Here is a 26,728-nt window from a genome sequence, read left to right as displayed (position 1 = left end):
ATCCCAAACATCTTATCTTCCTCCTAATCCACAAAGAACAAGACTTTTACCCAAACAATGCTGCTCAGGCTCATAAAATTTGAGGGCTGGAAAAGAATTTGGCAGACTATTTGGGCCCTCCGCCTGGTTCTGAATGGACGTGGCCTTACATGATCCCAGAATTATTTTGTTAAATAGTTAGAAAATCCAGACAGGCAATTTTGAAAAAAAATCCAACCAAGTACTTTCCCTGAGGTTTCATTTCTTTTTTATTTAGGCAATTTCTACCTACATTTCCTCTTGTTCATCTTCTATAGATACGGAAATAATTACCATTCATACAGAGCATTCACTCATTCACCCAACAGAAAAGTTTTAAGCTCCTACACTGTCCAGAGAAACCTGGTGGGTGTTACAGGTACAAAAGTGGACAGAATCTAGTTGCACCTAGGAACTCACGGTTTAGGGAGGAGTATGTCTCATGCTGGGTGGCAGGAGATCTCAGGGGAAGAGCACAGGAGAGGCCTAATTCAGCCAATGCTGGGGGAAACAGTAGTTAGAGAAGTTTCTTACAGAAGTCAATGCTTGGACTGCATTTTGAAGGATGACAGAAGTTAGTCACTCAGAAAAATGGAAGAAGGGAATTTCAGACAAAAATGAAAAACTTTATAATAGGAAAGAATGACAGAGTCTGGGATACTTATGGACATTTTATTAGCTGTACCACAGGTTTCTTCCTGAGCTACAAGTCCAGAATGGCCTCAGAGTTTTCACTGTATCCTTAAGAGAGCAGGATTTTAAATAGGGGGCTGAGGCAATCAAATCTGAGTTATATAAAGATCTTCCTCTATCAGGAATGTGAGTAAAGTATTAGATTGGGGAAGCTGGAGGTGGAAAGAAAGTTCGATGGCTTTTTCTATAATCTAGGTAAGAAATGATGTAGGCTGAACACCGACTGTTCACTGTCTTGAATCATTTTAGTTGCTTTGCTCTGACACATCTCACATTTTCTATGGCTGGGCTTATGTATCATCAATGCATCTGGATATGGACGATAGCTCAGCTGAGAAACATTTGTTTCTTTTCAATTAATGTCATGCAGTCACTTTATTATACTTTGTAGAGTTACTATTTCATTGTTAGTAGTCGGCTGATTGCATGATTCTACTTGGTGTTCGAATCATAAACTTTTAAATCTGCAGGAGACTTTCTAATTCATCTGGCCTGCTTTCACACCACGTTTCTCCAAATTCTAGGTTTCTTTAGGGGAAACCACAGTTGAGGTCATAGGGATGTAGTTAATGTAGACAGAGTTCCTCACCCTCTCGTTCACTACAACCAGAACCAGTCCTCCCAGCAAAACCTTTGAAATTGGCATGATCCTTATATCCCACTGCAATCAGCACTGGCCTGTCACCCACCTGAACCATTTTTCTTATTTCTTCATGTTCTAATATAGATTTCGTTTGAAAAACAAGTTATGCTGTTAAGATATTATAACCCTCCCTCCCTCAACTTCACCAATGAGGAATTGAGGCCCAATGAGGGTCTTGCCTGTGTTTGTACTTTCCTAATGGCTTAGCGGAGTTCAAATGGCAAAGCTGTTAACACATATTCAGGGAGAGCTGGAACCTCTTCTAGAATCTGAAAGTGTCCCTAACCCTCATGTTGTATCCTGGTCCTGCCAAGTGTCCTTATTCCAAATATTAATGGCAGTACATCTTAGATGTCCTATTACAGAAGAAAACAGCTTCTAAGATTCACTTTTTCCTATGTGAATATGTATATTTGTGTGTATGGTGTGTGTTTCTGTTTGTAAAGAGATTGATAAATAGATTTGGATTTATGTATTTTGTGGTGGCTAAGATAGGGTTATTTTAGGGTTTCTTTACACAGGCTAAACTATTAAGAAAGTCAACCTCTGAATTCAGACTAAGGCATGCTACACGATTCTTTTGTTTTTAAGTGTTGGGAGTTTTAAGTCTCTGGAATCACCTACAAATGCTTAACTGAGCATCACTAATTTTTCAAAGGAATCATAAAGAGTGGTGTTCAAAATTTTATGGGTAAAGAATCACTTGAAGAAGTTATTAGAAGTGCAGAGTTCCACACATTTCCCCCAGATCTTCTGACTGAGTGAATCCAGAACGGGGTCAGTAATCCACTTTCAATAAAGACCCCAGGTGACTCTGATGCACAGGGGCCTGAATACCTTACTTGAGATACTGTTGTAGCCATAACTAGATTTTAGAAGAAGAGGTTCACCTAATGTTTTTTCTGAACCTATTAACCTGACGTACCTCCGTTAAGTCAAAAGACTGTATTATGTGAATCGGGCACACGGAATCAAACCCAGTCCCTCCCAAGTCTTACGGGATCAGCCTGGCACAGGGTTCATTCACAGAACTGTTTGTACTTTCCTTGGCCTAGACATCGTTCACCAAGCACAAAGTTCATGGATTTGGCATGACAGAAAATTGTTTCTTGTTTCAAACACTTATTCTACCCAGCATCCTCCAAATATCTGCTAGATCGTGAAATCCCTCTATTGCTTCCTGTGTAAAGTTTCAAAGGAATTTCTGATCACGAGCACAATCATGGCTGGATATTAACATAATCAAATTTTATCTCTATATTTGTTTTGAAAATAAAAGCCAAGGAAAGCATTTTGACTTTTATACAAAACCATCACATCTTAATTTAAAACTATTTCATATAAGAAGAACAATGCCCTACTTATTTCGTTTCCTGTGATGATGAGTAAAAATAAGCTTAAAGCAGTAAATGGCCTCAGGGACCTTCCATGGCCTACAAAGCTTTTAGCTTGTGGGCTATTTCCAGTGCTATTTCATCATAAAGACTTATTTCTAGAACACCAAAGCTGATGATCACTTCATATCCAGCCCCAGATGACACTGGAGAAAAGGCATTTACTTGATGACCAGACCATCTCTTGACAAATTTGGACTAAAAGAGAAAGGTCCTAATAGTGACTATCTAAATCAAAATACACTAAAAATTAATGGGAGCGGATTATTTCTACCCTTTTCCCTTTACTGCTCTCTTTCTTTCTTTCCTTATTTTTTTCCATCTCTCCTTTCTTCCTTTCTTCTTTACATTCTTCCTTCCTTCTCTTCCTTCCTATGTGTGTATAGCTCTTCTAAATTTTCAGTGGAGGGGCGCCTGGGTGGCGCAGTCGGTTAAGCATCCGACTTCAGCCAGGTCACGATCTCGCGGTCCGGGAGTTCGAGCCCCGCATCAGGCTCTGGGCTGATGGCTCAGAGCCTGGAGCCTGTTTCCGATTCTGTGTCTCCCTCTCTCTCTGCCCCTCCCCCGTTCATGCTCTGTCTCTCTCTGTCCCAAAAATAAATAAACGTTGAAAAAAAAATTAAATTTTCAGTGGAATAATGTCTGACCTCAAATTGGGCCCAGCTGGAGTTAATAATAATAGCTAATACTGAGTGCTTATTATTTGTTGTAAGGCATTGTCTTGAATAACTCTGTGATGAGGGTATTACTATCTCCACTTTATACATGAGGAAACAATGGCACAGAAAAACTATGCTATGATCACACAGCTACTCTGTGAGAACTAAACTCAACACAGTTCTCTTTCTTGTGTTAGTGCTGGGAACAAGCATTATTTCCAACCTAATTTAATGTAATTTAATAATTTAATTTAATTTAATTCTGTTCTATTCTCCTTTCTTTTCTTTTTTGTTTTAGGAGGAGAGAGAGAGCATGAGACTACATTGGTCAACAGCACTCTGTCTTCACTCCAAAAAAGAATCACATGATGATGATTGAGCTTCACGTGATAATGGGTTTCACATGTTTAGTTTAAACAACATATAATCTATCTTCTTTGTGCCACATTTTTTTTTTATTTCAGAGAGATAGTATGTGTGAGCAGCGGGGAGTGGCAGAGGGAAAGAGAGAATATTAATCAGGCTTCACACTCAGCATAGGGCTCAACGTGGGGTTCAATCCCACAACCTGAGATCATGACCTGAGCTGAAATTAAGAGTGGGGCACTCAGCCAACTGAGCCACCCAGGTGCCCCTCCAAGCACTATTTTTAAACCATTTTTCCAAACAAGCTCCAAGAAAACCTGGATCATGGACTGTGATCCATCTAAGCTGGCTTCCTTATAGACTAATTACATGCTCTTTAACACTTCATTCAAGATTCTGGTCTCACTCTCACTCACTTTTGACAAAACCAAGACGATGGCATCATAAACTCTGCCCAAATGCCTTCAGGGTAAAAACCACCTTGAAGTCACCCAACCTTTTCCCTGAAACCAGTGACTATCCTCCCCAGATCTTTACCTTCTGCGACACTACTAACACAGTCAAGATGTTTGGTGTTCCTCTTACTGCAGTAACTTCATAAGCTTATTTTGCTTCGTCAACAGGTTTTCTAAGACTATATTTGGGAAGTTGGCAGCTGACATCTGTCTAATATTTATGAGGAATTAGAAGATTGTATTTTGTTATATATACAATAAAAACACTTTCTCCTTTAATTCTCTTCAAACCAAAATATCACTACAGCAGAATAAGAACACTGATATCAAGCTTCAGCAAGTACTTAAAGAATTTTTGATATCTCTTTAAAATAAAAAAAAACACAAGAATTAAAGTATTTACACTTGCATGATTCTTAAACCAGCAATCTTGGCAAAAGTTCTCCACAAATAAGAGTCCGAGTAATTCCCCCAGCCCACATGAAATATAAGCTGTGGAATTTAACAGAATTTAATTAATTAAAGATACATGCTCATAAGTTAAAAAACACATATGCTTGTGTGTATATTACAAGTATCTTTCATATAAGAAAATATTCTTTTTATTCTGAAATTTTTACTCCAACAGGAGACCAACAAGAATAAGGAATTCAAACACTGAAAACAGCAAATAAAAACTGGGGCGGGGCGGGGGGAGCAAAACCTGGTTATCTCAGAATGATGATATAGCCAGAAAGTAGTTCTTCTTCCTAATAAAGGAAACGTCATATGGTAAATATTTCAGGTGTGAACACACAACATACAGGAGGTCCCATTTCTTTGGAAATAGCTGTAAATATATTCATCTGCGTAAAACAATCATCTGTGTCTAGTCATGCATGCTCTCTGCTCCCGTGGCTGTCACTGCTGTCGATCTGAAGTTGAAAGGTAATGGCCTCATGATTCAAGGAAACTGCTGAAGTGTGTACTCAGGCTTCAGTTGGAGAGATGGGTTCATTTATCATCATAATAAGCTATTACCATCGAGAGGTCACAACTCATTGAAGAGACAGTCAGTCTAATTGGCTCGATTCCGTTAGCTTTTGACGTGCCTCAAGGAGATAAGCACTCTTTTGCAGGTAATTTTCAATCACCCAACAAACTACTTGTTTAATAATTCATCACATTTCAGATTGGGGTCTTATCACATAGCCCCTTTTTCCATGTGACAAATGCTAGATTTCAACTACTTGGAATCTCAGACCCAGGGAATGGAAGAAGAACTTCCGGAAAAGTTAGGCAAGATAGCACTTGCTTCAACTCAACTACTACTGCAGGAAGTGACAAGAAAACCTCAGGAATAAATGTGTGAACTTTATGCTTCTCCAGTTGGCACTGCTGACAACAATGGATTCCCCGAAACTATCTGGAAAGAGAAGAGTGCTACTCAAATCCTCGTGGTTAATTAAGCATGCCAACCAATTTTTAACTTATAGGATTGGGGCACTTAATACTTATTTAAGTGATCACATTAAAGCAGTAAATTTTACAATAAAGTCTAGAATCTGAAGCAATAGTTTGTAATAGAATAGATTAAAAGAAAGGCTGTTGTAGTTAAAATATCACATTTTACATCTTTGACAATACTCTGTTCACAGAGGGTATGGACAGTCTCTGGAGGCAAGCTCACCTCAATTCAAATGCTAGTTCTGACTCTAAATAGATAAGTAACCTTATAGTTATAAATATATATTCTTGTTCTCCACTATTTTTTGAACAAATGGTGGTATATACATATATACACACACACACACATACATACATACTATTCTGCTTCCAGGTTTAGTTACTGAAACGTGTACTTTGGATCATTCCATAGTAGCATACAAGGAACTTCTTTCTTTATTTAAAGTTTGATAGTGTTTCAGTCCATGTATGTACCCAAACTCATTTAATTAGCTCTCAGTGATACACATTTTTGTGGTCATCACAAACATTTATGAATGAATGACTTTGCATTTCTCATGTTTATACATGCCAGTAGGGTAAATTTTCAGAAGATAAATGTTGAAACAAATGTGCATTTGTAACTTTGGTCAAGATTTCTAAATTGGTTTTCTTGGATTGCATAAATGTATATTCCCACTACTAATATATAAGGATCTTTGTCTTTTTAAAGTCTCAGTAATTGGTACTGTCCATTTTGTTCTCTTTCCTAAGATAGATGACAAATGATTTCTCAATGTAGTTATCATATCGATTCAGGTTGAACACTGTTTTATATTTTTCCACCTTCATTGAGAAATAATTGGCATACGTCACTGTATAAGTTTAAGGCATACAGCAAGTATTTCCTTTTCTATAAACTGTTCATATCTATTGCCCATTTTTTTGTTGGACCATTGGCCTTTCTCATCAATTTCTACAACCTCTTTATAATTTTTTTTTCTTTTCAACGTTTTTTATTTATTTTTGGGACAGAGAGAGACAGAGCATGAACGGGGGAGGGGCAGAGAGAGAGGGAGACACAGAATCGGAAACAGGCTCCAGGCTCTGAGCCATCAGCCCAGAGCCCGACGCGGGGCTCGAACTCACGGACCGCGAGATCGTGACCTGGCTGAAGTCGGACGCTTAACCGACTGCGCCACCCAGGCGCCCCTCTACAACCTCTTTAGATATTAGATTAGCCTTCCGTTTGCTACAAATTAAAACAATAAGAAGTGTGGGATTTTAAAAAGAATTGATATTTTACTATTTGTATTATTTGATATTTTATTATTTGTATTATTTGTATTATTTGCTAGGGCTGCCATAAGAAAGTAAGACAAACTGAGTGTCTTCAACAACAGAAATTCATTATTCAGAGTTCTGGAGATTACTAGTCCTAAATAAAGGTGTTGGCAAGACTGGTTTCTTCTGAGGCTGTGGGAGAAGGATGTGTTGCAGTCCCCCTTCTCTGGTTTGTAGCTGGCTGTCCTCATTGTCCCACTGACATTCTCCCTGTCTCTACATTTTCCTTTTTTATAAGGACACCAGTTGTATTGAATTGGGATCTATCTACATGACCACCTTAATGACATTATAGCTGCAGGGTGTTGACTGTGGTTATTATGCTTAAAAAATTTACTTGTCTAATTAGTTACTGATGGGTAGAAATTACAAATTCCTTTATATACTAGGCCTTCAGTGAAACAGGAGTGGTAAGACACTTATCAAGTTATTTTCCTGGAAAGACACGAAGCGATGATTGTTGATTGTTGGCTTTATTTTGGTACTATCAAGATAAAGTGCAAATGCTCGGCAGGTTTCTCAAAAAGCTAGCTAACTGATCTTTTTTTCACATCTGCAAAGCTGCTGCTTAAGTCATGTAATCTACTTGCTTGCTAAAATGAACTCTCTCTGATTGTCCATTTTTATCTTTAATGTTATCTTGTCCCTTACCACCACCAGATGCTCTGTCAGATGGCAATAAATAGGGGTCAAAGTGTTCTGCAACAAACATCTTTAATTGATATAAAGACTATCTCTGATACATATAAATTCCTACAGTGTACAACTATAGAAATTCATGAAGAAACTGACATTTATTGAACAGCTTCTGTGTGCTAAGGGTGTTTTAGAGGGCTTTGCACAATTCTAAGGCTGGAACTCTCATTTTGCAGATAATGGAAGACTCAACTAAATTATGGGATATGTCCAAGATCATAAAACTACTAAGGTAGATATCCAGAATTTTAATCAGATCTGTGAAAGGCATAGGGATGAAAATGCTAAGAATAACTGACCATGACTTCTCCTTACTTAATTAATCCCTTTCAATCGATTCTCACGAAAACGAAGAAAGAAAGAAAATAACGTGTGAGCTTGTTAGTCCACAATCAAGATGTCAGCAGGACTGGTCTCTTCTAAGGGCTGTGAAGGAAGAATCTGTTCCAGACTTCTCTCTTGGCTTATAGATGGCCACCTTCTCTCTTTGTCTTTAGGCCACCTTCCCCTTACACATATCCGTCTCCCATCCTTCCCTGCACACTTTCCCTTTCCACTATTAACAAAAAAAAATAGATGAAAAAACCCCAGTATATAAAGAACACTCTAGCTATGATAGGTTCCAAAATGGTATAACACTGACCTACTAAAGAATCCTGAGAGTCTGTCCCATAAGAGCTAGGGCTAGTGTACCAGAAGCAACAATCCATCACTTTCCTATGGTTCTCCACTGAGCTGCACATAAAACATGATATAAAGTTTTATTTAAGAAGATATAGAAAAAAATGTAGCTTTACATTAAGATTTGATTGAAATTCTCTAATTGATGATTTTGCCTTTCTTTGGTTTTGGGATGAGGGATGGGGGTTGAAGAAGGAAAAACTTTTACGTTCTTCGTATGGCATAGTCTTCCTTTGCATCGTTTCAAAAATTGTGTACAAAGAATACTTGAAATTCTATTTTAAGTCTGTGTGTTTTGTTATTCATTCAGTAACCACTGTGGTAAGCCCCAGGGCTAAAGAGATGACTAGCCGGAGGTCCTGTGTTAGGTGCAATCCGTGGAGAAAACATTATTTTATACTGTTTTGGATACTCTTAATTTCTTTTTGTAGGGACAAACGTCCGGCATCATAATTGTTTCACCAGAAAAACTTTCTACATTTTTCCTAGTGTAATTTGTTGGTGAAAAAGTAGCTCAGCCTTTATTTCTCTGAAAAACTCTTGGTTTGCTTTCCTTTTTCACGGATATTTTGGCCTGCTAAAGAATGCTGGACTGCTTTTTTGTATGTTGTTGTTTCTTTCCTCCCCAATACTTTAAAATATTCGTGTATTGTATTCTGGTTTGCATCATATCTGACAAGAATCTTCTATCTTTCTTATCTCTGTTCTTCTGTACATGATGTGCCTTTTTTTCCCCTCTGGCTGCTTTTATGATTTTCTCTTTGTCTCTCTCATTTTCTTTTTTTAAATAATTCAATTCAGATATGCCTTGGAATGATCTTCTTGTCGTTTTTTGCGACTGTTTTCATTGACTGATTTTCTTCCTGGTTATGGTTCATATGCCCCTGCTTGTTTACATGCCTGGCCATTTTTGATTTGATGCCAGGCATGCTGATTTTATAGTGTTGGGTGTTGGATTTTGTTGTAATTAAGTAGTATTGGACTTTGTTCCGGCATGCAGCTAATTTAGTTGGAGCAAGTTGGTTTCTTTTAAGGGTTGCTTTTAATATTTGTTAGGGTGAATTTAGAGTAGCCTGTAGTGTAGGACTAATTTAACCCCTCTACTAAGATAATAATACTCTGTGAGTACTTTACCTGATGTCCTCTCCATTATAAAGATGTTTCATTTTAGGTGGTGGGAAAATGAACTATTACCAGCTCTGTGTTGGTTCCAGGAATTGTTTCACTAGCTACTTTTTGGTAACTATCCTAAAGTTAACTGAGATTGATATTACTGCTAAGTAAACTCCTTAATTTTTGTCATCAAATTGCTGTTAAACTAAATGCTCTCCTATTTAGTGCATGTTTAGTTGCTCAATTGGAAACAGTGATCTTTGTTCTCATTGTACTTCATTATAAGGTGCTACAAACAGAATGATGCATATGAATATTAAAATGCTCCTCTATGTAATAATTTGCAATGCTAAAATTAGTGCTTTATACATTTAATTTAAAAAATATCAAGATACTCTTATGATAAGGTTAGGGAAGATTGGGAGATATGCATGTTTGACCTTGTAGGTTGGATAATTTTGCATAGTAGACTTTACTATAGCTATGGGCAACAAGTGAGTGCTTGGCTTTTTTGTTTGTTTTTAATAAATATATTTCTTCATGTACCCTTAACAATTCATTTGATTAGTTCTAGGCAGTAAATCTTCCTGGTACTAGTCTATTACCAAATCATTCTCTTTTTTTTTGTAATTTTTTTTAACATTTATTTATTATTGAGAGACAGAGAGAGACAGAGCATGAGCACGGGAGGGAGAGAGAGAGAGAGAGAGAGGGAGACACAGAATCTGAAGCAGGATCCAGGCTCTGAGCTGTCAGCACAGAGCCTGATGTGGGGCTGGAACTCGCAAACAGTGAGATCACGACCTGAGCTGAAGTTGGACGCTTAATCGACTGAGTGACCCAGGCGCCCCATCAAATCATTCTTAATGAGATCTGATTCATGGAATAAAAATTCAATCACCGTTGATTTGTCCTATTTATTTTTATGGTCATGCCATTCTCCCACATACACAATACCTTCTTTTTTTTTTAATTTGTTTTTTACATTTATTCATTTTTGAGAGACAGAGAGAGACAGAGCACAAGCAGGGGAGGGGCAGAAAGAGAGGGAGACACAGAATGAGAAGCAGGCTCCAGGCTCTGAGCTGTCAGCACAGAGTCCAACGCGGGGCTCGAACTCACAAGCTGTGAGATTATGACCTGAGCCGAAGTCGGACGCCTAACCGACTGAGCCACCCAGGCGCCCCACAATACCTTAATTGAGAGGAGATTGGATCATGTTTATTAGTTTTTAATTTTTTTAACCATGTTTGAAATCATTTTTCAACCCTGACATAAATCCTAAGTCAAGAGTCATGATTTCACTCATATGTGGAATTTAAGAAACAAAACAAATGATCATCGGGGAAAAAAAAGCCAGGCAAACTAAGAAACAGACTGTCAACTATAGAGAACAAACTGATGGGTCCCAGAGGGGAGGTGGATGGGGGGATGGGTTAAATAGGTGATGGGGATTAAGGAGTGCACTTGTGATGAGCCCTGGGTGTGGTATAGAACTATTGAATCACTATATTGTACACCTGAAACTAATATTACACTGTATGTTAACTAATTGGAATTTAAATACTTTAAAAAACCCAAATAAATAAGTAAACAAATAAATAATAGCTCCATCCTTTTATTTGGAAAAAAAAAAAACAACAACAGCCTGCTGTTGTTGTTATTAAGTATGTAGCATTAATCACCAAGTATTAGTTGAGCTCCTTTTATGTGACAAGAAGGACCCTACCCTGTAAATCTCAAACATCAGTCTCCTTCAAATCCAGAGGTTCAATTTGAGATCTGAGAGATGGAACTGAAAGTCAAGCAAGCACAACAAGGAAGTACCAGAGATTTCTTTTAGAAGCCAGATGCTATTTTGTCAGCAGACTTATAATGTGCATCTTAAGCTTGCCTATAGGTACTGTTGGCAACTAGAGGAAACAATTTAAAAGCTTCTTTCTCTGAGCTGGAGACAGAAAACGACAACGTCATGTTGTAGAAAACAAGCATTGTTCTGTGAAGAACAAATCACATAAGATTAATTTAATAATGCTCAGAGACAGAATTGTAAACCTGAATGGTAATGCAGGAAGAGTAGACAGGCCAAGCCAGATTCTCAGGGAACTTTACAGATGCAGAGAGGATTGCTTTTGGAAGTCGCACTATTTCAGACCACTAGGGGAACCTTAAGTAAATGACTATTTCAGTGTTCCAATAGCACTTAGTTTACTAAAGCAGTAAATTATTCCAACTCTGAAATACCCAAACTGTTTCTGAATAGCTGTAGCCTGTAGCAAACCAGCAGGATTCTGCCCTCTAGATCTTTCCATTCCTGCCTAGTCCCATGTGTCAACCAGTGCCCTACAACCAAGCATTAACATTTGCCAAGCATTTTGAAAATGAAACGCTGCCTCATACAACCCTCTGGGTGGCTGACTTAATCCTCCTTGACTCTCTAAAATGAGGAGTGAGGGGGAACCAACGCTTGATTGTGCCAATTGTGCTAGATATTCACTCACATGTGAGAAAAAACATTTTCAAGATTGCTATTGAAGAATTAACTCATAAGGGAGATGGTGAAAATATTTAAATGGAACGGGCAGTATAAGAATGTGCTAAGATTTTCCAGGCCTCATGACTACCCCCCCACACACACACACATACACACACACGTATTCGGTTATGTGTGCCTCATGACTCCAAAGAGGGTCTGCAGTCAATAAAAATGTGTCTTAGGATAAAAAATACTCCTTTGCTAGATTGGCTAGCGTTCTTGAGTTTTATCACAATCAGGTGGGCCTCTCAGTCAGCAAAGTGTACCCCATGTGAGAGCAGTTTTATTATTTGGAGTCAGGTTCCTGAAGAAAAAAAAAGGAAGAATGGCATGTGGCATCTTCGTTATGACAGAATAAGCATAGCACATCTCCCTTCTGTTAGAAGTAGCCTTCTAACCAAGAGCTTTGGAATATGTTTGAAAATTGGTTACACAAATATTTAGCAAAGCTAATAGCATCTCATAAATATTTTTTTTGACTTTGGAATTAACACTAAAAAAGCGGAGGTGGGATGATATACCCACAGCCTCCTGGTCATGGGTGTAAATGAAATTCAGTATCTAAGCAGATGCACTGGTTTCCTGATAGACTATTTCTGTCAGATTCTGGCAATGGCTCTGATCTGAACAGCAATTACTGGTAAAGAATTTAGCCTCAACTATTTAGAGAAGTGGCTTTATTGAATTTATAAACAAGGCCCTACAATTTTCCATTTCCTTAGCAAGATATTAAATCAACCAAGCTAAGCATGTCACCATGACTATAATTTACGTGACGTGACGTGGCAGTTAAGATGTACGGTGGTAATTTGTGACAGCTTGCAGTATTATTGTAGTATCAAAGATTTATATGGTTCAGTTATTAAGGCAAATTGTTTCATTCATACGGAGATATCTGACAGTAAACCACCAAGGGCTTCCACATTACATTAAAAAATGTCTTCCGTATTCAAACAATTTGCACACCCTGTTACCATTATTTTGTTCACTGACTGGAAATTGAAGCAGAGGCAAGCACAGTGGTTCCCCCCCCACCCCGGCTGAGTGTTTATTTTATTTTTTTTTAATATGAGATTTATTGTCAAATTGGTTTCCATACAACACCCAGTGCTCATCCCAACAGGTGCCCTCCTCCATTCCCATCACCCACTTTCCCCTCCCTCCCACCCCCCATCAACCCTCAGTTTATTCTGTCTTTAAGAGTCTCTTATGGTTAGTGAAATAAGTCATACAGAGAAAGACAGATACCATATGTTTTCACTCTTATGTGGATCCTGAGAAACTTGACAGAAGACCATGGGGGAGGGGAAGGGGGGAAAAAGTTAGAGAGGGAGGGAAGCACAGTGTTTTGAAGTGAAAATGATCTGTGGAGGAATATGAAGGACTTCGTTGTGGGTGGTTATAAGGATCAGTTCAGCCAGGATAAAGGAAGTTATCTTTGGGCACCAACATCTAGGAACAGGATGTCCAAATTCTTTGCTCTGGTGTTATTTAATATCCCATTAGCTTCCATGCTTATGTCAGTTTGATTTTCAGCCAACAGAAAGAAAACGCATATGACCCAAGAAAAAATATGGAAAATGTGGTTAAGAATATTCTATGATAAGCTATTCTTAAATAAGTTTCACTATTGTAAGAAAAATAAGACCTTTGAAACTCATCCAATTTTGACCCAAGGCTCTTCTCTGAACTCCTCAGAGCAGAAAAAATTTGGACGTTTATCTATGTTTTATTTATTTATTTATTTATTTATTTATTTATTTATTTATTTATTGGCAATTTTAAGCTGTGGATATTCAAGACTTATATGCTATTTTATTGTTGGGAATACAGGAGGTTTCAAAATAGAACAAGATGGAATGACTTTTTGTTGTAAAAGACCTTGCAAATATAAGTTTAACTGGATTTTTTTAATATAGCTGTAGAATTTTATGCAATATACACTATTTTAAAGTACATATTCATTGAAAAATGGGTTTTATTCATTAACACATTTTTCATAATAGCATTTAGAAGTCTGCTCAAAATAAGAAACTGGCCACTAGTTGGGGCATCTGGATGCCTTAGTGGGTTAAGCATCTGACTTCGGCGCAGGTCATCACCTCGCAGTTTATGTTCCAGCTCTACATCAGGCTCTGTGCTGACAGCTCAGAGCCTGGAGCCTGCTTCAGATTCTGTATCTCCCTCTCTCTCTGCCCCTCCCCTGCTTGCACTCTGACTTTCTCTCTCAAAAATAAATAAGCACTTAAAAAAAAAAAAGAGTGGCACCTGGGTGGCTTAGTCGGTTAAGTGTCTGACTTTGGCTCAGGTCATGATCTGGCATTGAGTTCAAGCCCCGCATTGGGCTCTGTGTTGACAGCTCAGAGCCTGGAGCCTGCTTTGGATTCTGTGTCTCCCTCTCTCTTTGCCCCTTCCCCGCTCACACTGTCTCTGTCTCTGTCTCCCTCTCTCAAAAATAAACATTAAGGGGCGCCTGGGTGGCGCAGTCGGTTAAGTGTCCAACTTCAGCCAGGTCACGATCTCGCGGTCCGTGAGTTCGAGCCCCGCGTCGGGCTCTGGGCTGATGGCTCAGAGCCTGGAGCCTGTTTCCGATTCTGTGTCTCCCTCTCTCTCTGCCCCTCCCCTGTTCATGCTCTGTCTCTCTCTGTCCCAAAAATAAATAAACGTTGAAAAAAAAAGCTTAAAAAAAATAAACATTAAAAACCTTAAAAAAAAAAAAGAAAGAAATTGGCCACTAGTTAATTTTTTTTAATTAGCTAAAACCACCAACCAGGTTGCGTTCACTAACATGTGAACTACTAAGTTTTTCTTCCTCAATAAGTCATATGCCATGCAAGAGAACCACTAACAGTAAATATATTTTGTTTGTTTAATCAAAGAAAATTCCTTCCAAAGTAACACAATAATCCTATAGGTGAAAACATACAGGCTTACACAGCATCGATTTGCTAAGGGATTTTTCTGTGACTGCTGCAGTTTCTGATATGATTAGTGATGTAACCATCAGCCCATAAGGTATTAACTTTCACAGAATTACTGTACCAAATTGGTTTCCAACAAATTATTAGGCAAAATAAAATGGTAAAAACCAAGGCACCTATCTAGATAGAGTTAATCTACAACAGAACAACAACAACAACAAAAAACACCTGCATTTCCAAGACTGCTACATTTGTTTATCTGTGTATGTTTTTATATACCTGTGGCGGGCTTTAAAACAAACGGGCTTTCAACCTGGCACTTCTTTTAGGGTAGTTTTCTCTCTGAGCTCCAGGAAATATGTTGTTTACATAGACTTCATGGCAAGCATTAAGTTAGTTATGTAATACATTTCATTTCCAATTAACATTCATGCAAGATAGAAGAATTAGCTCTCTTGAATATCAGTTTTGAAATAAAATAGACACAGATGACGAAAACTCCAGTAAGCATCCCACCATAGGCAACTCTAGAAAAACAGCTATTTCAAGTAAATGCAACACAGTTTCTTTCAATATTTATAATTGGTTTTGCAAAATCATCTGAGAGGCTTTGCAAAAATATCCTAGAGTCTTCATTAGTTTAGTCATTCATTCAAAAAGTTCGCATAAAAATGAGTTGGAAACTGCCAAAAAACCAAGTGAGTACAGAACACCAACTATGTAAAGTTGTGACCTACAGATGCCATAGCCCGTTAACTCTTGGTATATATTCTTCTCCCATGGATCCTGGGAGAAATACCCAACTAAAACTGATCTAGTTGCTTCTGGCAACACAACACACCATCAATTTGTTTTGACTTTTCTTAAAAAAAAATACTTAATGAAACTCGTTATTGATCAGCTAAAGCAAAGTGGCAGGAAGCCAGCACTGTCTGGACTTACTTTGTTTCCCAGATACAGAGCTGGTGCACTCCAGTAGTACCTCTGTGGCAGGGAACGCTGGGCTTCCACATTGCTGATGCTGATCTGCTGAGCTGGCTCTGAGTCATCCTGCCGGGGAGCCACTCGAATGTGTCCAGAGAGGTCAGTTAGGTACCAGCCGCTCATGTCTTGTATCTTCAAGAAAACACACAATCATCGTTATTTAGGAAAAACAAAAGTAAAAGTCATATCCTTTTCTTTCTCTTCCATATTCCGTATAGTGTCATTTTTTTGGAAATAAAAAAACCCCTAAAACTATAAAAGTTTAGAAAAATATAAGAGTTGTGGAAAATACGAAATTTATCATATGTACTCATTATAGATTCTCATTATTTTCTTGATGGTTCTAGGAGTTTGAATAGTAATATGGAATAATCTAGTTTTATTGATCCAATGCTTTAAAACATTTTTTTAAATGTTTTACTTGACATTTGAGAGAGAGAGAGCACGAGCAGGGGAGGGGCAGAGAGGCAAAGACAGAATCTGAAGCAGGCTCCAGGGTCTGAGCTGTCAGCACAGAGCCTGATGCGGGGCTTAACCCCACAAGCAGTGAGATCATGACCTGATTTGAGGTCAGATGCTCAACCAACTGAGCCACTAAGGTGCCCCGATCCAATGCTTTTAAGAAGTTATGATTCCAAATACTTCTTTCTTAAAAAATAGAAATTCATTCAAAGTTACACGATGATTATAATGTTATACAAATTATCAGACAATTGGATTCTCAATTTCATATTTTCCATTTCACTAATAATTTCCTGTTGCTTATGGAAAATAATATTTCAAAAGGTATTACATATATTTGTAAAGCAGAGGAAGAAAAGAAATACAACATGCAAGTGCATGAAAGGTAGCTTTTCATTTAGTATTTCCAACCTTCCCCTTAATTAAATTTCGATTTTGAGGCTTGAGAACATTTGAATCCACCAGCCTGTTGCTATGGCCACAGCTCAAAATACAATACCTAGTCCTTCCCATGGGGTCAGAGTACTACAGAAACTCATAGCCTAGATCCTTGTCCCAGAAAAGGAAGGAGCCTTAAAGGAAAAATCGGAAACACACGTGGTGATTTGCTTTTCCATCTTTAGACTCTGGCCAGGAGTGGGTATACAGCTACAATTCTAATTTAGACTGTCCTACCTAGCTGGGACAAAACACAAGATACTGAGCTTTGTGGCTACCAGGGGCCTACTTAGATGTGTATGAGTGGCTTGGTGTTGTGGGTGATGGGGAGCAGAATAGTGATGATGATAATATGTGCATGAAGTATTTTTAATTTTTTTTTCATGTAGAGGTCATTTGATTCTCCCAAAGCCATGCAGTTGCTGGAACTGCCATGGTCCAAAGAGAAAGACCAAATAAAAACGTACTGGCTAGTTAGATCTTCAGATAGAGGCTACTTACTTCCTTCTCTCCCCCTTTCCAACAGCATCCTTCAGGCATTCTAGGACAGACCAGTGAGATTCAGAGGAAGTTCTTACCAGAAAGCTGACTGAAATGGAAATGTCAGTGGACCTAGATGCTGAACACCAAGGCTGAGTGCTACTTCTGCTCTTCCGCTAATCACAAAACTTTGGTACGTTAACAGAGCAGTTTAGAGGGTGGAGTGAAACTCTACAAACAGAGGAGGAAGTGGGCTAGAGATGTCTATTTGCTGTTGGTTCTGTGCAATCTGCTCTGGAGGCAATATATTTGACGGTGTATGGATTCAAATTCAGAAATGAGAGTACGCTCAGAAAGTATTCAAAATATTACAGAGGAAGGAGTGGTTGAAAGGTAGTTCCTTGAAATAACGATCTTTGTAGAACACAACTCTGGTCAAATCACTCCCCTGATAAAAATCCTCCGGTGGCTCTCCAAGTATAAGAATCCAACTTTGCATTCTCAACCCCAGGTGGTAGACTTTCTCAATCTCCTCTAGGCTTCTCTCTCTGTAGCTTGTTTCCTGTCACTCTGCAGTCTTAAGAGCTGCCACACAGGCTATTCGAAATTCCCTGAGGGTCCCATTTTCCTCTCATACCTCCTCTATAGAGACACAAACCACTGTGAAGAGTTGCAAAAGCAATGGGGAACAATTTTTCTTAATTTGTATATCAAAAATATTGGTGAATGGAATACATAATTCTTCATATAACAATCTGATTCTTTCTCTCTATTGAATCATCTGCCCCTGGGGCTATATAACAACGTTATTTCCATTACTGCCTCACACAGTAATCATGGACACTGCAAAGGCTAATGTTTGTTATTTCTAAGAGATTCCACGCCACACACTGCTACAAATAAAACCTTAAAGTCTTTGATCAAAGGTACGCAAATAGCATTTGAAAGAATATTCCATCACTGTTTCGTGATAACTGTAAGAGGAACTTACTACCAGAAAAAATTGTTTAATTTCTTACAAAAAGAACAATAGCAAGGAGGGCTGTGGAACTGTGTACAGAATGAAAAGGCTATTGCTTACATGGCCATAGGTCCAGTAGGAGCTCTGACATCTGTTTGAAACCCCTGAACAGAAACACTCGTCACAACCTTTATGATTATCCTCTTGCAAGTTGAAGAAGCCGGGTTTACAGCGACTGCAGTCCCCACCTTCAACATTCTCCTATAAATAGAAACACAGGTGCCCTTCAAGATTAAGGACTGTCTTTATTTAGTTCTGTTTAGGGAAGATACACTGTGTATTTTTCATTTTACCTCTCAACCGAATTTAAAGTATAATGATATTTTAAAAAATCTACTCAAAAGCTCCTTATTAAGCTATATCTTTTCGAACCACACTGATGGGAAGGGATACTGGATACTAATCTGTTGTAGTAAAAGCTCCAATTTTGTTCTTCATGTATGTCAAGAGTGTGGAGTAAATACCACGATAAATACAAACAGCAAGCCATACTGACTAAAATGGAGTCAGTCTGGTTCACCATTCTCTGTTGTTGAACTACTTCTGCTTAGAACACATGATATAGGATAAAATTAGAGAATTAAACTAATGGATGTGTGACAGACTGTTGATATTATACAGATGGCAAAACCCTTTCTACATTACATAGTAAAAATTCATATATTTGAGGCAAGCATAAGAACCTGGCAAGAAGAGAAACTGGGGTGAATGGCCATAGATTCCCTTGATGGGACTAAGCAGAAAAAGAGGAAAGTTTTGCTTGGTTAATATTCACAGTGTTTCCCTTAATGCATTGGAGTAGCCAGTTAATCATATAGTAATATTGTGGGGAAAAATGAATCTCATTCAGTGACTGCTCAGATTGGTATCATTAATTCTAGTCCCAATATCCTGAAAAATTTTTTGTGTATAGATGGGCCTCTCTACTGTGGACTCAGGTCAGAGAAAGCTGATTATCTGATGAAAAATGGGGAAAGCTGTAATTTCTCAATGAAAAGAACAGTTAATCTTGACTAACAACTTCTAAATAAAGGCTCCTTGCTTTCTAAGAAACATATTCTCAGTATCCTTTACACCTGCATTGGCTCCATATCTTTCCTCTTCTTGAATTCCCTCATTACCTTAATTCTGAAGCTTCTTCTCCTTAGAGGTCTTCTCTCTCAACTGTGTTCCCATAGCCCTTTACACATTGCTCTATGATAACCACCAAAAAAGCATAGCTATATCTTCCAGGATTGTTCACTTCAGTTGTATACCATAATCTATTCAGAGGTAGAAACCTTATCCTACTAATTTTTATAGTATCAGAAAATGGTACAACACGGAGCACTAACTAAATAAAATTTTATTAAACTTAAATGAATCTCTTGGTGGTTGTGTTTTTCATTCACACAAGGTGCTATGCATATAGTAGATGTTTAATAAAATTATTTTTGAATAAACCCAAATTTGGCAGAAGATAGGGTTGATAAAATCTAAAAACATAGGAGAAAAAATAGGAGAGAGGACAAGAAAGAGTGTGAAAAAAGTGAACTTTGAAAGAATAAACAAATAAAGTAGTTCTCCTTGTATCCAAGAGAACAATGCATTTGAAAGTCACTTTTTGACTGTTAATTTTTATGACCCACTTGGGACCACAATCACTTCTATATTCCTGGGAACCTAAACAAAGGGGTGTCTCATGGCCTGTGTTCACATGTCAAATTTCAACGTCTTGATATACACACAAATTGAAATCATTGCTACTGACATTCTTTCCAGTTTTTGCTACTAAGGTAGATTTCAGATATTTTGAGATAATAAATGTCAGCAAAACTAATCAAACTAATTTCAGACCTGTAGTGACAAATAAGTCCCCAAAGCCCTGAAGCTGGGAGACTCTTCAGAAGAGTACATAGGCAGGAAAGATGAAATATCACTATAATTATAATTTAGTTTATCCCACTGAGGACACAGTGCAGCTGTTCTGTGCACTGTGTTCTCGTGCACTTGGTCTAATCTACTTTTCGTTTACTCTAATTTGAAAGCTTGTACAACTACTTCTCTGAGATTCAGACTGAGTTCAACAATTTGAAATTTTCAGACATTAGTTACATATTCCTGATTTCTATTTAACCTGGTAAAATAACCTTGAAAAATATGATTAAATAGTTTCAATATTAATTTTTGAATAACCAGAAGCAACACATTAGAGTAGGGATTCTAGAGACTGTAAAGATGGATAGGTCAAGGTATCTGTCCTTATTTATTTTAATATGCAATTTATTGCCAAATTGGTTTCCATATAACACCCAGTGTCCCTTCCAACAGGTGCCCTCCTCAATGCCCATCACCCACCCTCCCCTCCCTCCCACCCCCCATCGACCCTCAGTTTATTCTCAGTTTTTAAGAGTCTCTTATGGTTTGGCTCCTGCCCTCTTTCTCTTTTTTTTTTTCTCCCCCAATGTATGTGTCTTTAAAGGCCAACATCTAGAGCTGAGTAAAATGATACATTTACAATCCACCAGAAAGCAAGGCAGAATAGGATCATGCAACTCATTAATCAATTAAATTATGGGAACACAGAAGGAGGGATTAATTGTGCTATGAAGGCTTGAGGACGCTTTGTGGCAGGAGTGAAATTTGACCTGAATTTTGAAGCATGGTTTAAAAATTCAACCTATTGGAGGAGATAAAATGAGAGACCCATGTTAGCAATGATATTGGAAACAATAAATCATTCAAAGAGTAGAAGGTTCATTCATCATTTATGCTTTCAAAACAAACATACTGGGGGTGCCTGGGTGGTTCAGTCGGTTAAGCCTCTGACTGTGGCTCAGGTCATGATTTCACAATTCTTGAGATCAAGCCCCACATCAGGTTCTGTTTGTGCTCACAGCTCAGAGCCTAGAGACTACTTCAGATTCTGTGTCTCTCTGTCTCTCTACCCCTACCCTACTCACACTCTGTCTCTCTCTCTCTCAAAAATAAACATAAAAAAATACTGAATACTTCTGGATGCAAAGCACTGGTTGGGGACTTGGCTTCCAGTGTCCCTGTCTGCATATAATGAACTTTTAAGGCTACTCCTGAAGAGATAGGGATCTTTTCCCTTAGGAATTAAGTTATTCAGCAGGAGGTAAATTACCAGAACTATACCTGAGGCACTTAAGTTGGCAAGAACCGGCAAAACGGCTATGAAATGGGAAACACTGGTACAAAGAACTCTCTCATGGTGCAGTAAAGGGTTAATTCAATATGTTTGGAGTGCTCAAACCCTGAAGATACTGAACTGAAAAGACTGTCCCTTGACCAGCTCCTGGAAGATAACCTATAAGCCCTTGGAATATTCTGTGTGATAAAAATAGTTTTGTATACCCAGGACCAGGGGTCACACCAGATAATTTATGCTAACAATTGATTCATGGTGAATGTCTTCTGTTGTTTGCCTGGAACCCTGCACCACATTTATTAGCTCACAATGCAATTTATGGTGAATGCCTAGTTTTGTCCACCAGACGCCATGAGCTACACTGTATCTCTAGGAGTACTGGAGACTGGTCAGTCATATGAGTGCTCCATTATCTGTGTAATTGACCTCCCAATAAAAACCCTGAACAGGAAGACTTGGGTGAGTTTCCTTGGTTGGGAATACTTCCTAAGTGTTGTCGTACATTGTTGCTGGGAGAAATACTCTCTGTATGATGCACCTGGGAAGGATAACTGGAAATTTGCACTTGGTGACTTCTAGAATCTTCCCTATGCTCCTTTGTCCTTGCTGATTTTAATCAATATTCTTTTATTGTAAAAAACCATTACCATGAGTGTAACAACTTTTCAGAATCCTGTGAGTCCTTCTAGTGAATCATTGAAAATGAGTGTGGTCTTGGGAAGCCCCAACACACTGTGGTAAAAATAATAGGGTGATTATACCTGTAAAAACACGTTACCCAAAGTAATAGTTTCTTTTGTTTATTGTGACAAATCTTCAAGCCAAAATATTTTAGACCTTTTTACAGGTCCTCAAGCTAATCCTATTCTATACCCTCATGCTCACTTCAACCCCCTTCACAAGTAATGATCCATTTCTATAAGATTTGAATAGACCTTATTTACGATTGCACAGCATGTCAGTTTATTGCCACAACTTTAAGTTTCTAGACTCCTACTTGTTTAGTTTTGAGTCTACACCATATTTTTTTCTTTAGTGAGTGATAGGTCCTATTCATATGGAGCTTGATTCATTCGATTGAAAAGTGCTTGGTTCTGATTGTTCTCAGGTTCTTCAACAGATAAATATTAAGCCAAAAGTAAATAGTAAATATGGTGAATATAGTACCTACTTATATATATATCCTCATGGTCTAATTAAAAGGGTGTTTTGAGGCTGGCAGGAAGACGAAGTATTGGTGACAAAATATTTTTAGATCATCAGAACTCTGCTTTCAGGTCATGTCTCAACTTGTATAGAATTAATTAGTTATATTAGGTTCTACTTCCTTTTTCCTTTTCCAATCTCCCTTGAGAGAGTATATCTAAGTAATGTCTTATTTAAGGATTGTATTTCCAAAGTTTTCTTTAAAACAACATAAGCTTCAAAACAGTGAATACTAGAAGAAATCACAATTTGATATTTAATATATTTTAAAGGGACACAATTCCAACACAAAGGTATAGTGTTACAGGACTTATATTGAACCTTCATAGAGACAAGTTCCCCACCTTCTGGTAGCGTGCTAACATATACAGTCTTGACCGCTTGGGTCTCAATTCTTTTTATGGGTTCCCAGGTACATAATTGCTTTTTCAAAACTTCTTTGTTATTCATCAACAATGCCATCCATGAAGCAGCCCTGATTGTAGTCTTGATTCACTTTTGGAAGATTCTTTTGATATGAATGGTCCAGGACTTAAATTTTTGATTCTCAGATTGAGAGTGAGTCATTTGCTTTATGGGTAAATTCCTTGAGCAATTTAATTCACTATGGTGTCAATGTTACATTATTAAAACCTCTATCCATTATTTCTCACTATTCCTTTATTTGCTATTATTACTCACTCATTATCAAATCATAGGTGAGCTACTACATATAAAGCATTATATAAGAAGCCAGAGGAAATAGAAAAATGCCTTCATGGGGCGCCTGGGTGGCGCAGTCGGTTAAGCGTCCGACTTCAGCCAGGTCACGATCTCGCGGTCCGGGAGTTCGAGCCCCACATCGGGCTCTGGGCTGATGGCTCAGAGCCTGGAGCCTGTTTCCGATTCTGTGTCTCCCTCTCTCTCTGCCCCTCCCCTGTTCATGCACTGTCTCTCTCTGTCCCAAAAATAAATAAATGTTGAAAAAAAGAAAAGAAAAGAAAAATGCCTTCAGGAGAATTATAGCAAAGGAAGTAAGAGTAAGGGGAAACACGTTGACTACAAGGTAGAAGGAAGTCCCTTCCCTAAAAGGGTTACTGAGTATTTGCCCTGAGTCAGACACTAGATTCATCACTACAGTCCTCTATGCCTCTGAAGTAAAAATAAGACAGGTGTGAAAGAAATTGATCTTCAATATCTAATGATGGTGAGTTTGCAACTTCCAGCCTAAATGCTCTTTTAGTCATTATGAGATTTCTCTCCCCTTTAGCTATTATTCTATCACTCCTTTGTACTAATCAACTTCGAAAAGAGTTAACATATAATTTCATAAAATTTTTAAAGGTTGTTCTGTTCAAACAAAAGGGAGTCTAATCTATCCTTTCTCAGCATTCATTCAGACAGCTCTTGTCAATCCAGTAAATGTATAATATATTATTTATTTAGAGTCAAATTTATTGATCATTTTTACATCTAAACCTATGACACAGGTAATTTCCAGAATGCTCCAGACTTCCATCCTAGAGATTAATGTTCCCTTATATCACCATATTGTCTTAAAACCAAATATTCTACTTTCTTGGTTTCTAAACCATTATTCTAATTGGTTATATTAAAATAACTAAATAACAACTAATAATAGTCAATTATTTTTCTATGATAAATAATTAATCCATATAATAGTTTTATCCTCCTTATATGGTGATAATTAAAAAAAAAAAGCGCAATTTCACTTTAGACCAGTGGTTCTCAACCTAGATTTTATTATCAAGCCCCTAAGGAGCATCTTTCATTATTTTTTTTTTCATAATCATCCCTACCATGAAATCTTAAGTCCACAGATATACTCTATGTACAAATACACTGTATGAATATGTTTGCCGTATACATAAAATGAAAATGGTACTTCAACCCCTCTTAGAGCCAATTTTCATCGCTTTAGGGAGAAAAGTGTGCTTTAGACACATATTTCTACAGAATATATTTAGCCAAGTATATAATTAGATATGTTGTGGCCATCCTACAAAATATTCATAAAAACTGCCCTTTTTCCTTTGTTACTCTTTTCCTCTGAAAACATAGTTGAATTAGTAAAACCTTATAAGGTTCTTTTTTCTTAAAGTCAGATACTGTTGGGTTGACACCAATTTTCTTTTTGCTAGAGTTTCCTCAACACAGCCTCTCTCTAGAGAAATGGAGTCACAATCGCTTCCCTGCCTCCATTCTCATGAAGCCGCCTTCTTATAAATTAGGTACAACTTCAGCAGTACATGTTTAACTGTGATTGTTAGTCAACTGGGAATTCTATTGACAAAGTTACCAAGAGGATCTCCAGTGACTATTTAAGTTATGTTTTGTGATAATTGCTTCAGGAATGTTGCAGTCATGCTTGTTTTGGGGGGTGTTTGTAGTCAATTACAGATTTTCCTCTGTTTTGCCCTTCATTCTAATGCATCCTAGTATTTAAAGAAGTTAACAAAAGAAGGATAATTAGCTAATCAGCACTATTTGTTGAGTGCTTACTCTTTAAGTACATTGTTCTGTGGCTAAATAATAATAAATAGTGGGTAGGTTAGGTAGACAGAAAAAAGAAAAGAAAATCATTCTCACTTTTCACAAGTTCAGCTTTTAATATTACAAAATTGATTAACATAATTTCTTTAACTGTGGCTGTTGTAAGAGACAAATTCCTATATGAACTTTTTATGCTAAAAAATTTACATTACAGATGTTTAGATTCAGGATCAAATATATAAATTGAAAGCTTTTTGTAGAAATGCCCAGGGTTCGAGCCTAACAAGTTAATGAGGTGATCATTTCTGTATCGGAATGGAAAAAAGCAATATACAAAACCATTAAAAATCTTAGCACACACCACGAAAATCCAATTAGAGGAAAAGAATGAAAACTTACCTCTACTTGTAAAAAGAAATACAAATAAACAGAAAAAGTAATGAGTAGGTATTTATGATGATCCCTTATACTTGCACAAGGCTTCACTGCTATAATTTCACCAACTGAGAGCTAGGTAAGAAGGATTTAATATCATCATTTTCTAGATTAAGAAATATGAATCAGCCAATTTAAGTAATTTTCAAATCTTCACAATTGTTTAGTTTCCTTTCTGCCTTCTTTTTTATGTATGAGTCACTGTCAGCTTCTTATTGATTGATGAAGAAAATATATAACAGATGTGAGATATTAAATAGATTGCAAGTTGTGAAGATATCATAAAGGAAAGACAAAGATGTTAGAAGTGATTACGGCAGAAGCATGATATCTATGGGAGATCTAGGGTCCCAGCTTTGCTAAGAAAGGGAAGAGAGCCTTGAAAATTGCCTAGTTAAGCCAAGGGATGGGACAGGTGTGAGGTTTTCCCACCCATCTAAATAGACTCTGCAATTCCACAGTTAGGAAGAGCTTGGTGCCTCAAAGAATGTAAGCAAGGCTGGGAGACAATGACTGAAGCTCAAGAAAATTCTGGGAAGAGAGCCCAAGGTCAGATCACAAAAGCTTTTGGGCCAGTAAGGACTTAACTGAAAATGCAATAAAAACCCAAAGCAAAGCACAATGAAATATACACTTTGATATCTAATCTTTTACTTCACTACTTATCTTTCTATTATAAGACTTTGATAAAAATAAAAGGACATGTTCCAACCTAGATCAAGGTCAGTTTATATTATGTATCAGAGTCTGAAATCCAACTGACTTTGATAACATGACACCAAACTTCAAAAGAGCCAATTTCTAGCCTGTGGTACTTAAAATAAATACAAAAGTCGAAGAGCATTTACATTCAAGTGACTTATATATCTGAGAATGCTTGCCTCTTTTAATGCACAAGAAGAGAGAGAAATTTCAAAAATTTTAATAATACATAAAAATTAGTAACTATTTTCATGTCTTGAGCTAGCATTGTTTTCATATTTTGAAATATAGTGAGGATGTTATTCATTAATATCATTCCCTAAGCAAGAATATAACAGAAAATCTATGTGTAAAATTGATAGTAGTTGATATATATTAAAATTTTCATTTACCTCTTTTCTAATTAGATTTT

The 26,728-nt window shown here is 37.4% G+C and overlaps 1 protein-coding gene across 8 annotated transcripts in view; it reads right to left on the bottom strand.

The window, feature by feature from the left end:
- Positions 1-26,728, bottom strand: part of LAMA2 (laminin subunit alpha 2) — a 634,006-nt gene that overhangs the window by 324,363 nt on the left and 282,915 nt on the right. For all 8 annotated transcript variants that reach the window (XM_043592301.1, XM_043592303.1, XM_043592302.1 and 5 more), the window contains exons 11-12: positions 18,390-18,530; positions 15,887-16,060 (exon numbers count right to left, since the gene is read on the bottom strand). In XM_043592301.1, coding sequence (XP_043448236.1) covers positions 15,887-16,060; positions 18,390-18,530 — 315 coding nt within the window. The remainder of the gene's footprint in view (positions 1-15,886; positions 16,061-18,389; positions 18,531-26,728) is intronic.

Source organism: Prionailurus bengalensis, chromosome B2, assembly GCF_016509475.1.
Source record: "Prionailurus bengalensis isolate Pbe53 chromosome B2, Fcat_Pben_1.1_paternal_pri, whole genome shotgun sequence".
Taxonomy (NCBI): Eukaryota; Metazoa; Chordata; class Mammalia; order Carnivora; family Felidae; genus Prionailurus; species Prionailurus bengalensis.
The sequence above is the reverse complement of the archived record's forward strand: the minus strand, read 5'-3'. Positions and strand labels throughout refer to the sequence as shown.